Raw genomic sequence first — 14,950 nt, forward strand, 5'->3', positions numbered from 1 at the left:
GCTTCCTGCCTCCCGCACCTCATAGGAGGCCCCTAAGGAAAGGGGCAGCTTGAGGTGGCACCGTCATCACTCCGTCGTGCAAGGACGACAAAGCGTTTTCCCCCAGATCGCACGTACGCAGCCAAGTCCCAGCACCGAGGGCAGCAAACAAAGCAAGCCCTCTCCCCCATCGCTGCTGAGACACCCCATCAACAGGCCTCTCTCCTTCCATGCCCCAGCAAAACACCAGCTCCGGAGAAGGGAGGGAGCAAACCACTTTTAGCCCCGAGATCATCTTTAAGGGCAGAACTTGCAATGCTCCCATCCAGCTGGGCAAGAGGTAAAGCAGCCGGCGGTGCCACCTGCCCCAGCTCTCCTCCGGCCTAACTCCACCACCACAGAGGGATGAAGCAGCATGTTATGGAGCTTAAAACACTATCGCTGGGATTAGTTTTGAGGTTCAGAGGGGTTTTCTGGGCTCTCCTCGAGTCCAGCCCCCAGGCCTGGCCTTACCTTGGTAGGAGCCCAGGCCCACACAAAGGATCAGCACCCAGCCACTCCATTTGCTCTCCATGCTGTTCCTATGACAGTCCTCAGTGGCTGGTTCCTCTCCTGTGCTGCTCCCAGACTGAGGAATCTTGGATGGGTTGGGAGAAGTCGCAAGAATCCACACCTACGCAGGGCAATTACCACACCCCTCTCCTTATGCCTTGATTATAAAATCATCAGCAGGCTGCAAGCAAAGGGAGGGACCAGAGCCAGGCAGGTTATTCCCGGGAAGTTAAAATCAGCCCCAAACCTGCCGCTCAACGCTAACCTCGCCCCTCCTGGCTGCAAAGGGTGGGCACGGCCAACGAAAGCTGTCCCAGCACCATGCCATACAGCAATTTTCTGCGCCCTTCAACAAATGGAGCATCATCCCTTACAGAAGAGGTCAGCAGCCCAGATATCGAAGACCAGTAAACCTAGGAGAAGAGAATTAACGGTGTAGTTAGAGGCAGCCAAATAGTTTGCTTAAAGCATTTAAAAGACGTTGATATTATTCAAAATAAAACAAGGAATGAAGACAAAAGGAAAGCCGCGTTAAATGCAAGTCAGCACCGAAGCCTGCTATCAAGTCGCTTCAACAAGAACTCCCTCCAGCCTGCGCAAGGCAGAGAAATTGCAACACGGGGCTGTTGCCTCACATCGGGCATTGCGTTTGTCCAGGGAAGAAAGCAGCGGTGGCAATCCCCGGCAAGCCTCGTCAAACCTGCAACCGCGCTCAATATAACAAAGGCTTGATGGGACACGCACGTTGCAAGTCAATGGCAACTCACTGGGAACTTCAATCCTGCCCTTCAGCCCCAGATTCCCAGTGACATTTTGGGACGTGCCTTCTCCTGGCTCTGCAGCAAAGGGGAAGCGAACAAGATCCTTCGGCAACTAGGACGCAACAAGGAAATGAAACACGCAACCTTTTTGTTTTACAGAAGTTTTTATTGTTCGTTAAGGAAGCTTTTGTGCAAAAATCAAGACAATGTTCTTTAGAAAGCAACTGCACTTGTCCCCCTGCAGCGTAACTCGGCAGGTCAGGTGCCACGGTCCACAGGAAGGGAGAAAACCAAGGAGAGTCCCAGCGCTAGCACAGGATTTCCCCCGGTTCACCTCACCTGACAGGTTGCTAGCATGAATCCTTCACTACTAAAAACCCAAGAAAATTAAAAACTTGCCAATCTGTAAGAGCAAATGTCAATCTATCCCCCACCTCCCCCCAAAAAAATTCACATTAAGAGAACGCCATCCGGTTTAAAAGACCAAATACCATACTACATGCCGTGGTGTAACACAACCCCTACCTCCAGGGCAGCAATGCTGAAGAGAGCCCATTTCCTATCTGGCATATCTACCCCAACCGGGACACACCACCGGAACCACTGCACAAGCCTGCTGAGACAGAAAGCTGCAGGTATTTTACGTCTTTAGGGAAATTATTTTTTTTTTTTTTTTAAAGCCATGAGCGCTTCAGCATTCTGTACAAATGCAAACAGGAAAGACAAACCAGTATTGCTCTCTGCCAACACCACCCAGACATTTAGTATGTACACGCTGTAACTAAAAAAGCTGCAGTCAAGTGGTTTTTCCATTAAACTACATTAAAATTATTTTGCTTGCTGCTAAAGCGTTGTTACGGGAGCGCCCGCCTCACCCGAGACACCACAAGGAACAGTAGCAGTTGCCGGCACCTTTCTGAACAGGACTTTTCAAAGCTCCACCTCTGCCCAGCTCCTCCTTCCCAAAGGTCTCCTCGGAGCTACTCTGGTGCCTCTATTTTGGGGGGTTACCTTGATCAGAACTACGCACTAAATGCCGGTAGGGGATACAAGGTCCATCTCAAGCAGCACAAGTACGATTCTCATTCTGGAGGCCCCTACACCTCAAGGGCCTGACTTGTTTCCAGTGTAGCAAGCCTGCCTTGAACGGCTTTTGGTCAGAAGTTCAGGCCATTTCAGTGGGACACTGCAGAGGCATGAAAGGCAGGTTGTCAGGCATGCAAGCAGAGCTGCCAAACACCCACCTACGGTGCCCTTCCCATCTGCCATCTCCGCTTGCTACTCGGACGCATTCCCCAACAGAAATGGAAACTCTGGAAAAAAAAAAATCTATACTTCAAACTTCTCAGAAGGGTGAGTGTCAGTGAGAATGGGTTGCAGCAACAGAAACTGCCCACCTCATAGCGCCGCTGAAGTTTCAGATGACAGAAATATGCTATGAGGGAAAACCAAACCAGCAGTTTACAATAAGAAGTGTTTTTTCATGCGTTCGGCCCTCTATGCTGAACGCACTTTGACACAGGCACAGCCCCTACTGACTTTTTCCCTTCCATCTTCTACCACCGTAGCTCGCTCCACCTCCTTGGCACCCGGTTGGCTGCGTGTAGGAAACTGCAAGACTAAGCAGAATTGAGCAACTAGGATAAGAAAAACAGGGAGCTATTCCTTAAGTACGTCAGCATGCTTCAAAAGACTGAAATCCCACTGTACAGGGTTTGACAGTACAACACCCATGCTTAGACCGAGTAGTCCAAGGAAATAAAAAGGACGTGATCAAAGGTTGAGGGAGGGTCTCCTTAGCTATGATAAAGCCAGAGTCGTAAGTATGGTCACTCAAATGCAAAAGCGTGGCCACTCAAATGCATCTTTCTAGGTACTAGTTACTTTGAAAGTCAGCTGGGCACACAGAGAGTCCCCTCCTCTGCATCTGTAGAGCTTTGAAAATTCCAGCCAAAGAGATTCCCAGATTCAAACATTACCCCTTAGAGTTCCCCTACAGTTACACAGAAAAGTAATATTCCAGCCAGATGTTAAAAATGCAAAGCATGTAATCTTCCCAATGTTGACTACAGAAAGACATTTGAAAGTTTAGTCGTTATCTTAGGTTTGGGTTTTTTTTAAATTAAAAGATAATAGTCTTGCCTCATTTCACCTTTTCTGCCATTCTTCCCAGCACCTAAAACACACTTCAGCCTACCAATTAAAAAAAAAAAATCTACAACACACCGACTATTTTTAGGAGGATAATGAGTTAAACTGTACAATCAGAAATATCTTTTAAGTCAACAATGAAGATCTGATCCTTCAACAGCAGCATTGCTACAGAAGAGTTACAATAAAGGAACTTGAAGGTCAAATTGTTAATGAGGCAGAGAGGAGGGACATTTGAAATACAGCTCTCTGCCAACCTCGGCCCGCATTTTTGAGAGCCATGGCAAACCTTCCGAACTGGAAATTCTTCTTCTAGTTCCACACATGACGTTTGCAGTGATCAACAGCCTAAAGGGGAAGAAATAGTGTACGTTAGCAGAGAAAAAGCCTGTTTGCAAACAAGCATGCATCTACACATACAATTCAACACCTTATTCTGGGCCAAGATCTTGGGAGCAAATCTGTTTTTCTTAAAATAAGTGATTCCAGAGAAGACTAGAATAAGTAACATCCTCTGCCCCACCCAGAATATTCAGGAAAGAATGCTGATGATCCTTAGCCATTAAGGCCTGGCAAAGACAGCATCAACCCACAGCAATACTAGAAGCCAGTTTTTAGAGCCCGATCAGAGGTCGTGACATGGTCTCTTGGCTGTGGGAACACAGACTAAATACACAGCTCACATTATGCCTTACTATAGATTTTGAAATGCTAGCAGATGGGTGGGGGATAGGAAGGAAAGGGAGAGGAAACAGTCTGCTTTAAGAAAGCTAAGGGCTATGGAAGACCCTCTAATCAAATTCAACCACCTCTAGCTAGTACCCTTTTCCTTCCTGAAACTGAAATTCATCCACTTGAAAGCATGGTATAGAAACTGGAAAAATAGTTTATAAGGAGCTATCAAAGGCCAACAGGAAACCGGAAGCAGAATCCTGCTTTACATACGTTGCACTGAGCAGCAGTCTCCATGTTCTTACACCAGTAACCCGGACCCCAGACACAAGCATCATCCCCCAGGAGAGGCTCTTTAGCTGATCCACAGACTCCAAGTTTCTGCAAAAAGAACAGCAGCGGCATCAGCATCTTTTTACTTGCACCAAGAGATCTCAACTCCAGCTTCACATCAGAGCTTCCATCTGACCGAGTGCAGAAGCAACACTGAGATAGCTTCAGGAGCTCCCACAGCACCACACTCAACTGCAGTCACACTTGCAGCCGAATGAGTAGACACGAAGCAGTAAGCTGACACAAGAATTAAGTTACCGCAACTGCTTCTTCATACGAAGTTTTGAGAAACAGAGCTTCTAGCAAAGGACCTTTCTCAAGAAATGTCATTTAACTTCCTCCCATCACATTCAGGGCACACTACACCTTGTTACTGAACCTCAACAGCGGATAACCACTGGCAGCTCTTTTCTTCTATCCTTCCTTGCACAAGGCTGGCAGTCAGACAGCTGTCCATTCAGTAAGCCTGAGGCCTCGCACAACCGCACTTGCTCCAAGCATTCAGTGTGCTGATTTTTATTCCAGCAGAGGCGTACAGAAGAGTAGGCAGGACTGTATCAGAGCCCGTACTGAATAGAACTAAATGTAATACTCACGGTGCAAACAAAAGTGGGATCCATCATCTCTGCCAAGAGTTGCACAACCACGGGTTCATACTGTTCCACAAACTGAACACACTGTAACAAAACACAGGTTGAGAGATTCTCCTGTGAAAGCCTTAGAAAGAAGACGACGACACTGTCTTCAGCAGACAGGCCTGTATACTACTCCAAACACGCCAATACTACACTCGAAACTGGTAAACCAGAGGCTTGAGCTCTGCAGATCAAAAAGGACTCAACATCGCACTAATCACACAACTACATAATTTTTTGCTAGCGCATACCTGCCTGCAGCTATCTGCAGACAGGTTATGATGAGGAAGGGGTCAAAAGGAAAAGAACCAAGCAGGACAGACTTCGGGAAAAGACCAAGGTAGGACAGGCTTTGATGTGCAAAGCTTAGTCTCTCTAACTGTGGAGATCACTGCTGTCTCAAGAGGAAAGCACACTGAACAAGCTGGAGACAAACATCCTGAACAGGACGGCAGCAGCAACGCAGCAATGACTCTTAAGCACTTTATTTAGCCCAAGTAGTTACGATTCACTTCAGACCAGGCGGCAGCAAGAACGCTTCCCACGGATAACAGTCAGCCCTCTAGTGGGGAGGCCCTCTCCAAAGCACAGAAAGACAGCGGCATTCTCAGCAGAGACTAATGACACCGATTAATAAACGAACCACAGCTATTAAACAGTCTCACAGCAGTTAGCAGGAATAGCTGTTTCATAGCTGCTTTAAGCCTCTATATTGGACGCCTAGTGAACTTACAAGCAGTTTCACCACTTGCTGACACTCAGCAGCCACCTAATAAGATTTCCAGGTAAATCTCAATTGCAGTGGCCTAACAGGTGTTGCTTTTTGCTGTCTCACTGGAATTATGCCAGCCTACTTCCAATTACTTTGTTAATCCCCTGAACAGGATCAGTGTTGAGGAAAAAAAAACAACCCTTCAGCTGTTCCCACCCACTGTTCTCAGAGGATTTCCAGGCAAACCTTTACTGACTGCAAATTAGAACAACAATCCAGCCAGTCAATTCAGGCCCTTAAAAGTCTCCATCTATTCAAAGCACTGCCAACCCCAAGGATGAGGAATGTGAAAACCTAATCCCCCACACCCCAAACTCCTTCCAGCCTCTAGGAAAAGATGACTGACTACTCATAAAAAGCATCAAGAGATGCTCCTCTCTAGTTTTTTTTCCCAAAACACTCCGCAAGATGTTTTGTCCTTCTGTTCATCTTTATACGCCTTGTTCTGACTGGAAGGCAGGCTGCCACACAGCAATGCCTGTGTGGTCATTTGACTGTCTCAGATCAAGCCTGCTCCCTCTTTATTGCTCTACTGCACATGAGAAGCTGCTACGCTTTGGTACTAACTCGTAAAGGGAAAAAAACCTAGAAAGGATCAGGTTGCTGAACACAAGGAGTCCCAGCTGCACCTGTGGACAGTTTGTCTCCAGCCAGAGACCAAGGCAGTCGGCCAAACACAGAGACCTCTATTATAAGTACCTGAACGTTTATAGCAGAAGCAGAGACACTTGAGAGACGGACCTAAAGTTAGCATGTAGACAGAATATCAGGTGAAACACTCAGAAAATGAGGTAAGCATAATTGTCATTGTAGGACCTATGTAAACCTAACAAATCACCAAGGCCAGTTCCCAACCATCAACCAGGCCACTGTTTTTTAGCCTGCCTCCTGCACAAGGGCTTTACCTGATCACTGACAGACTCTGGCAAGAAGTGACAGACTTTTTCCAGCAAAGCTTCGATTTCAGCTGTCGTGGCATTCTTCTCTAGTTCTTTGTCTGCATAAGCTACCACCATCTTGCAGATATCACAAAAGCCACCCGCAGGTTTCACTAAAACTAAGAGGAAAAAAAACCAAAAATCAAACAGTGTTTAAGCAGTTCCCCTAAATAGAAGAAAGGAGGCAGCATCAGCAAAGCACGGGTCCTCAAGAGATATAATCATAGGTGAATTAGCTCATTTTGCAACACCACTGACTCCTCATTACCAACCTGGCTGCTGTGGCGGCTTGTTGGTTGCACAGCATTTCAGCATAACACACACAGCCTCAGGACTCGTTGCCTCCAAAAGCATGTCAATCAAAGCCTGGCCATAGACATCTATGAAGTCCTTACACTGGTCTTTGACACTTGCTGGGAACAGGTAGCAGATCATCTCCATTTCATGTACAATCTCCTCCTGAAGCACGATAAAGGATGTACGGCAAATAAGGAACAGAAATCCAACTTGATTCGTAAGTACATGTTTTCTTACTCAGTCCCACCCAGGACAGAAGTCTTGCTCTCATTCAAATAGGCAATAAAATTAAGTTTCCTCTCCCCTTCCAATACAGCCCCAGCTTTTAACCAAAGCCTAGGAAGAGGTACCATTTCCACACCTCTGTCTTGTTGCTCTCCAAGAGGCCAGTTACTTCTTTCACCATGGTCTCGCATATTTCACACACAGAAAAAGTTTTCTCTTGAACTGTGGCTTTCTGAGTACACAGAAGAAACACACAAAACAGCAAATCAGCACTTGACCACATTTGACAGAGACAATTCATAAAAGATCAGTCTAACAGCATTCACATCCAGGTGCAGCATGCTAATTCATTTACCTAGCTGGCCAGTTTGAGCTGAATTCAAAAGGTCACACAAAACCCAAAACTACCCTCAAAGTAAAAAGCCTTTCTGAATGAACAGTCATTTTGTATGACTAATTAAGACTACAATCCCCAGGTTGTATAAGGAGGGGAGTTGATTTTAGTAGACACTGAGAAATAAACAGCCCCACAGTGACTGGAGTCAAGGGAAAGATGAAGTGCTTTTTAAAACACACTGAGAATTGAGGGTACCCTCCTGTTTGCAAAAGAAACCCAGAAACTGAGGGACCTGAGGGAAACCATTCGGAGCCTGTTAATCAAAAGTTAACTGTCCTCAATAGAGACTTTCCAAAAAAGTCTCAGCCCACGTCTCACCCAAAGGCCAAGGGAAGGTAAGGTGCTCCTCCAAACTTGGAGCTTCAGCATTCTGACTCTGATCACTCATCCGCACACGCAGAGTGCTGTCACATTTTTAAAAGGAATCAAAGTATAACTCCAAATGTACAGCAAAACTCAAATCCAGCAATTTGCCCTCTAACATTTGAGGTGTCACTTAGAATGGCTGCTATACTCTACTGCTGGAACAAGAGTTCCCATGTCAATTCTGAAGTATTCATAGCTTCAGTTTAGTGTAGACTCTGCGATTCTAACAAATCAGTCAGCTCTCCTACTTCACAGATGAGCATCAGGAACAAGAAGAGGCCAAGAATTTATATGCAGGGAGACCTGGATTATTCTATTCATAAAAGCCAATATTTTTCTGTTTCATCTAGTTCATTACACTACAGCAAAAAGGAAGGCAACGCTGTTGAGTACAAAAAGTCCATCTTACCTCCACAGTTTCCATTTTCACTTCACGAACCACTTGAGCTGGCACCAGAGTCTGAAGGGGAACAGATTTCACAGAGGGACAGAACCCAACCATGGCACAGATGTCCTTTGGTTGCTGGAAAGAGACGTATAAGCAATTTTTAAAAGTCTAGAAGACTCTGCCCTTTCTATAGAGCCTGCGAGCAGGCACAAAGAACAAAGTTTGAAAAGGCTCCAACACAATTAGAAGTTTCATGACTACTTCTACTTTGAGTATTGCCAAAGCACTTGATATGGTTATAGGCAGGACAACTACCAGATGAAATTTAGCAGTTCCTTTAAAAGAGGAAGAGGTTAGGTCACATTCATTTAAAAACCCCATTTACCACGAGCTAATACACTGTGCGAGCCCTTCAAAGGAGTTGACTTAAGAGCTACCAACACCAAAACAGGCCACCAGCATCACATTAGACCTGCATCCGCAAAGCTGCTCCCCTGAAAGCTTGAAGTAATCACAGAAGAGGCTAATTATCCTGACTTCAGAGTTCACCCAAAAGCTGAAAGAAATGCCTAGAAGAAAGCACTCCTTTTCTCACCCACAAACTACCTTCTTTAAAGCAGCCAGTAACATCACATTTTGCAAATAGAAACAGATTCCCGCATTACTGAACACAGCCTATAAGAAACAAAAGTTAACGATGTTAAAACCTAAGCCTTTTTTACGAGCATCTGCAGTACCTGTATTTCAAGTGTTCTTTTCACAGTAAAAGGGAAAAAGGCAAGCAGAAACAAAGCCATTTTTAAAGGCTTTCTAAGTCTCTCTCTAAGGTTTTAGAAGCATACATTACTAAACGCAAAAATAAATCCCGGACATGAGGCAAGCTGCTCTAAGGAGGCCACGTTATACCCCCACAGGCTGAAAAAGGCTATAGAGAGTAATACTTAAAACTCAAATTTTCCCACCTACAGTCTACCTAAAAGAAGTTACCTTTTGTCCTATGGGTAATTAGAAGATCATACCCCATCCTGTCACCAGGGCATCAAGTTTCTTACAAGAGCTTTTGCAACAGTTAATATATCATGCCACAACTTCATGCACAGGCAAAAGTAGCATCTCAAAGATACGGCGCTGCTTCAAACTACTCCAGGCAGTACCTTTAAGTCAAGCCCTTTGGTTCATGCAATGTAAGAAGCGTTTCCAGATATTAATGTTACAGCAACACCCACATACACACAACATGTTCTCTTACAGAGAGATGACAGACACAAGGCCTCCCAGGACTGGTTAAATTCAAAGCCCAAAGAGCTCCAGGAAGCAGGAGCATAAAGGCATCCCACACCTGCTTTTCAATTCATATACTCCAAACATCTGTACCATGGCCCTAGATTTAAAGGCTAACCAAGAAAAGACCCAGGGACAGCTTCACTCAAGCCCTTTTGAGCCCAGACTTTAAACCAGAAGCTGACAGGAGCCACTGGCATGCTTTTGCTACATCTACCCTTCTTGTACAAAAGTGAGCATATTTTCTGCTCTCCTGGCCAAAGTATAATCAAGCTGAAATCTTAGCAGCATGAACTGGTACCTGGAGCTGGAAGTAGGACTGATCCACTGGAGGAAGTCTATAGTCTTTCTCTGCTTTAATCACATAAATAACCCTTGTATCTGTCAACACCGAGTACAATCACACCATGTACACAGCTAATAGAGCAAGAAGTGAACTACAAGCAGGCTATCACCACAGGCAAGTTGTTCACCTACCTGATCCTTCTGTTGACAGGTGAGATTGTAGACAGAAGAAGAAAGAAGAAATTAAAGATAATAGTTAAGAGAAAAAAACGTCAGGCACTTGGAACTGCATATACTCTTTCCATGAAGATGATGGAATATGACATGGTCCCCACCCCAAAGATCCTTAGCATTGCTACAGCAACTCACATTTAACTGCACAGTGCTAACCAGCATTATTCATTTGACATTATTAAAGCATCCTGGGCAAGACTACCTCCAAAGAGCTTGAACAACACTCAGCCGGATGCAAGGTGTGGTCAATATTCCAATTCCAGGTATTAACACCACACTGCAGAGCAATGCTTAAAATGAGAAACTTTGTTCCAACAACAGTTAGATTTGCTTCCCCTCGTCAAATGCTTAAGAAGCAGTATGAGCTTCTAAGTAGCCTTTAGCAATTGGAAAAAAAAGGCCACTGTGTTGCCCAATTCAGGTTGAAGTCAGCCACATACTCAGTTCATAAATTCACTTATAATTTGTTATGTTACTCGTAGCACATAGGCACTGCATTCTCTAAGGCAAGGCTTACCCCCCTTTTTTTTTTTTTTAAAGGCTTTACATCTCTGGATAAAGACATGCTATGGAGGCGGTCAGAGGTAAAATATATTGTACACTGCTGCAGAAGACCAGAGCTGATGCAGTACCACTCACGTTCCATGGCTCCAACCAAGAGCCCAGAGAGCAGAAGTCTTGAGATAGCAATTACAGAAGAAGGACGTTTAGTCTTGCTTCAAACAGACACATTATCTCTAACACTTGAACCAATTTTGCAATACTGTGACAAAGACTAAGTCTAACATGCTTAACGCAGTATCTGGTGGGTAGGGGGAAAGTGGTGCAAGTACAGGACTGAGATAAGAGTATAAAGGAACGTATGTAATGCATCTGATGCGTTTCAAAGGATCAGAGTGCCTTTTGCACCGCCCAAGTGGTTGTGAAAGAAAAGGAAAGTGCTAAAGAAAGCATTCCGAGGCTGAAGTTACTATCCCATTAAATGGCAAGTTCGAAGTGTTAACACCAAGACTTACAAAGCAAGGGCTCTCCCTAGACTTTTACTGCAGTACATGTTTCCCATTTCCAAATAAGTTAGCTACACAAACTAACTGAGAACAAATACTATATTCTACTGATCTTACCATGTGCATCATCATTTGGATGGCCAAGTCAGAATATTCAGAGATATAGTTCTTGCACTGCAGGAAGCGGGAAAAGAAAGTCTTGTAAATATCACACCATTTAAACTGTAGAGTTAATCTAGAATTTTCTAATACATCTCAAGTTATTAATTTACCTGCTCTACTTAACAACTATTCTGTTGTCTTTCAGAGCTTGTCCCAAATACAAGATGGCATTTCAGGTTACACAATCATTGCACACATAGCTGCTCATCTGATGAGTCCTTTCCTCTTCCTCTCAGGGCAAAAGCACTCCCCCTCACCAATATGACCACATTACCTTGCCAGATCATTTTTATGAACAAGGCCTTTAAGGGCTAGCAGCAATCTTGAGTCTTTTTCTGCCTCCCCAGTCCCATGCACACCATCCCATCCAACTTTCTTGATGAGAAAGTTTATGATTTCACTGCGGTTATTGTTCTACCATGTAACATATTCTACATGTGACACACTCTCCTTTGTTTTATTAAATAGAGATTACACTGAGAGGATTAAGGCACTGAACAAACTATTTTATGTTTGCATACAGGAACAGATTTTTAAACAAAAAAGACAGCTTACCATGTCAGACATTCCAGGTCCCAAACGGTCACACTCCTCCTTGGCATGAGCAACCAAAGACTTCACAAAAGATGAGTTTGTCCTCACAGCTTCCTGAACATCAGTAACCAGCTGAATGCAATCTTGGCACACATCCCCACTTCCCTGGACAAAGAGCGAAAGGAAACTTATGTTGACATTATCTTCACGTAACACGTTTTAGAAGCTTCCGCTACTACCAAGTTTTAAAAGCTATTTTGAACTATATACAAACCTCAATAAGGACAATGCAGAATACCTAAAAGCTGAGCTAATACGAATTGACAAGCTACTGCTGGTGTGTGCACCAGCCACTAGATGGAGATTAGGTACCTACTTGGCTCTGAAGCCCGAGATAACAGTTAAGACACTCAATCTGCAAAATCTCTTGGGTTTGTTACAGACCACAGTGGGAAGGTTTCTAAATCTGGCATAGGTCTTACCTGCTCCACCGACAGCAGCTTGTTCTCCACCCACTCGACTGTAACTGCCATATCTAGGCTTGCTATCAAGACTCAGCCTCTACTCACAGGTTCATTGTCTCATCTACTCCCCTTTGTCTTTTCTGATCCAGTCTGTCACCTCCGGATTCAGAGAGGAATGCTTCCCCTGAAGGGCATGGTTAGCAGATTACTCAGAATGTGGGAGAATTCTTCTTCCTTTGAACCCTGGTGCCAAACCTGCTCTCAGAAGAAATTGTTTCCAGTAAGACCTGCTTGACTACTACCATCCTGGATGGGAACAGCCCAGAACAAGACTCATCTTTATAGACTGTGGTTGTTAATCCAAGATTATACACGACCCACAGGGGCTGCAGCTACCATCTTACTTAGCTTTAAACCCACAGGTTAAGGAAAAAGGTAGCTGTCTGTACGCAGCAGCACAAAATTCAATAGGAGACTGTCAGCCAGGTGAAGCACATCATCTTAATCTGTGCCCAGTACAGCAATCCCTTACCAAGAATCATCAGTAAATTCTCCCGCAAAGGAGCGCTGAAGCTTGAAACTTCTCTTGCATGCTGGAATAGCACTGCGCCCTTACCTTAGACTTCTGCTTGGGTTTGTCCTGAGGGTAAAGCAGAAGAGGTACGTTACTCATGAACGGGGATGCCAGTTCAGAGAAATCCAGCTCTGGTATCTTATTGGACTGGAGTTGTTTCTGAAGTTTCATTGCTGCAAGGTGCTTCTGAAGGGACTTGCACAGTGAGAGGGCACTACATACAACTTCAGGTTTATCCTAGGGGAGATAAGATACATATATAAAGCTCTAGACTGATGGCACTTTTATATGAAGTTCAGAGTAGAGAGTCATTGAGCTGAAACATGACAGGAAGGGAAAATGTTTCAGATTGAGGAAGCAGTCTTGAAATTTACACCATTAATTGCAACACCATGATCCATACAGGATTGAAGGATCATATGCACAATCTCAAGTAGAAGAGAAATTCAGGCATCAACAGGAGCACAACTTTTAATTTCAACAGTTGCAAAACATTATCTACTTACTAGCTCTTCTTTGATCATATCCATGATAACTGGTAGGTAGGAATCCACAATTTCTTTGCACTCAGAGACCAGGCTTTGGTCACGAAGAAACTCGCATGTCTTTTCCAAGTAAGAGCGGATCTCATCCTATTAAAAGATGAGGTGGGCTACAGACTATCAAAATGCATACGTATATATATACACACACACACGTGTATCTCAAATGCTATTTCCATTCCCAAAATGCATGACACAAAGCCCACAAAAAGCCCCTGGGACTCAGGTAAGTCCAGGCAGCTGGCAAGCAAAACTAGAATGAGGTTTTACACTATAGGTCTATTTCCCCCAGTCCTGGACCTTCGATGAGACCCTGCCAAGTGAAAACGTGAAATACTGCTTGCAAGGCCTGAACAATCGCCTTGTCAGCATAGAACATTTACATTTAAGAAGAGGAAGTAAAATTATGGACTAGTGGGACAGTGATTTGTTTATACAAAGTACTTCCAGGTTTACAAATGAAAAAGGGAAGAAGTGCTCACAGCCAAAATAAAGCTCGCTTGGTGTAATCATCAAGTTCTACAGACTGTAGTATCCCATCTTCTAAGATCGATGGCCCACAGGCACAAGAACAATTTTATAAAGCATCTACAGTCAATCAAGGATGTATCAGAGCATGACAGGCTCTAGAATTTGCTAATGTCTAAACCAGAAGAGGCAGCGTAAAAGCTTTTTTCCATGTACTCTGTCCCCTTTCAACACCTGCTGCTTAGGTTGGGAAAACATCACACAGACTGCTCTTCCACCTCCTCACCTTGCAAACCTGTTAAAACAATCAAATCAAATAGTGCCTTGGGGCAAGGAGAAGGGGAGCTCTGCTTACCTCAGTGCCATTATCCTTCAAAACCTTGCCAGCCGCTGTCACAACATCCTTACACAAGTCACAGGGGATACTGTTCTGGAGAGAAAAGCAGAGAGGTACAGACAGACAGAATTAAGTATCTGTAAATGCAGTGTGTGAATAACAATGCAAAGAACCAGCATCACATTTGGAATCGAAGTTAAGGAAGAAACACCGGTTGAAGCTGGGGTGGGAAGAGGTGTATTAAAATAAAGAGTAAGGCTATTCCAAGCATGTCCGCCCTCAGCTTCTTCAATAAATTAACACAGTATGAAGAAGCAGGCATGCTACCACTTGCTCATTTCACCTAGTTCCACCTCCCTCGAAGTATGAAGTATATTGCCCCGAGAAGCATTCTCCTGAACCTCTTTTTACCTTACTCTTCAAAGAGTTCATACTTACCAGAAATCTAAGAACTTTTCAGGCAGCTTCACTCATTTTAGCTGTGCTCTGCCATTCTGACATTCCTCCCTTCCCCTGCTTTTCGACAAACTGAAACATATCTTGGCACAGATATAGCCAAGCTGGACTGAATGCATCTAAGTAAAATGCCTTTTTCC

The 14,950-nt window shown here is 44.4% G+C and overlaps 1 protein-coding gene across 1 annotated transcript; it reads right to left on the reverse strand.

Annotated features, from left to right (window-relative positions):
• Window positions 1-3,383: 3,383 nt before the first annotated feature.
• On the reverse strand, window positions 3,384-14,447 carry PSAP (prosaposin; the record flags this gene model as incomplete). The annotated part of the gene is made up of 13 exons (XM_009696572.1): window positions 3,384-3,791; window positions 4,389-4,496; window positions 5,045-5,125; window positions 6,761-6,912; window positions 7,066-7,252; window positions 7,452-7,547; window positions 8,488-8,601; window positions 10,225-10,233; window positions 11,391-11,447; window positions 11,991-12,134; window positions 13,050-13,244; window positions 13,514-13,639; window positions 14,373-14,447. Coding segments are annotated over 13 exons (1,380 nt in total), but the record flags the coding sequence as incomplete, so codon positions are not given.
• Between the last annotated feature and the right edge of the window lie 503 nt (window positions 14,448-14,950).

The sequence above is a fragment of the Cariama cristata genome, unplaced genomic scaffold, assembly GCF_000690535.1.
Source record: "Cariama cristata isolate BGI_N322 unplaced genomic scaffold, ASM69053v1 scaffold23773, whole genome shotgun sequence".
NCBI classification, from domain to species: Eukaryota; Metazoa; Chordata; class Aves; order Cariamiformes; family Cariamidae; genus Cariama; species Cariama cristata.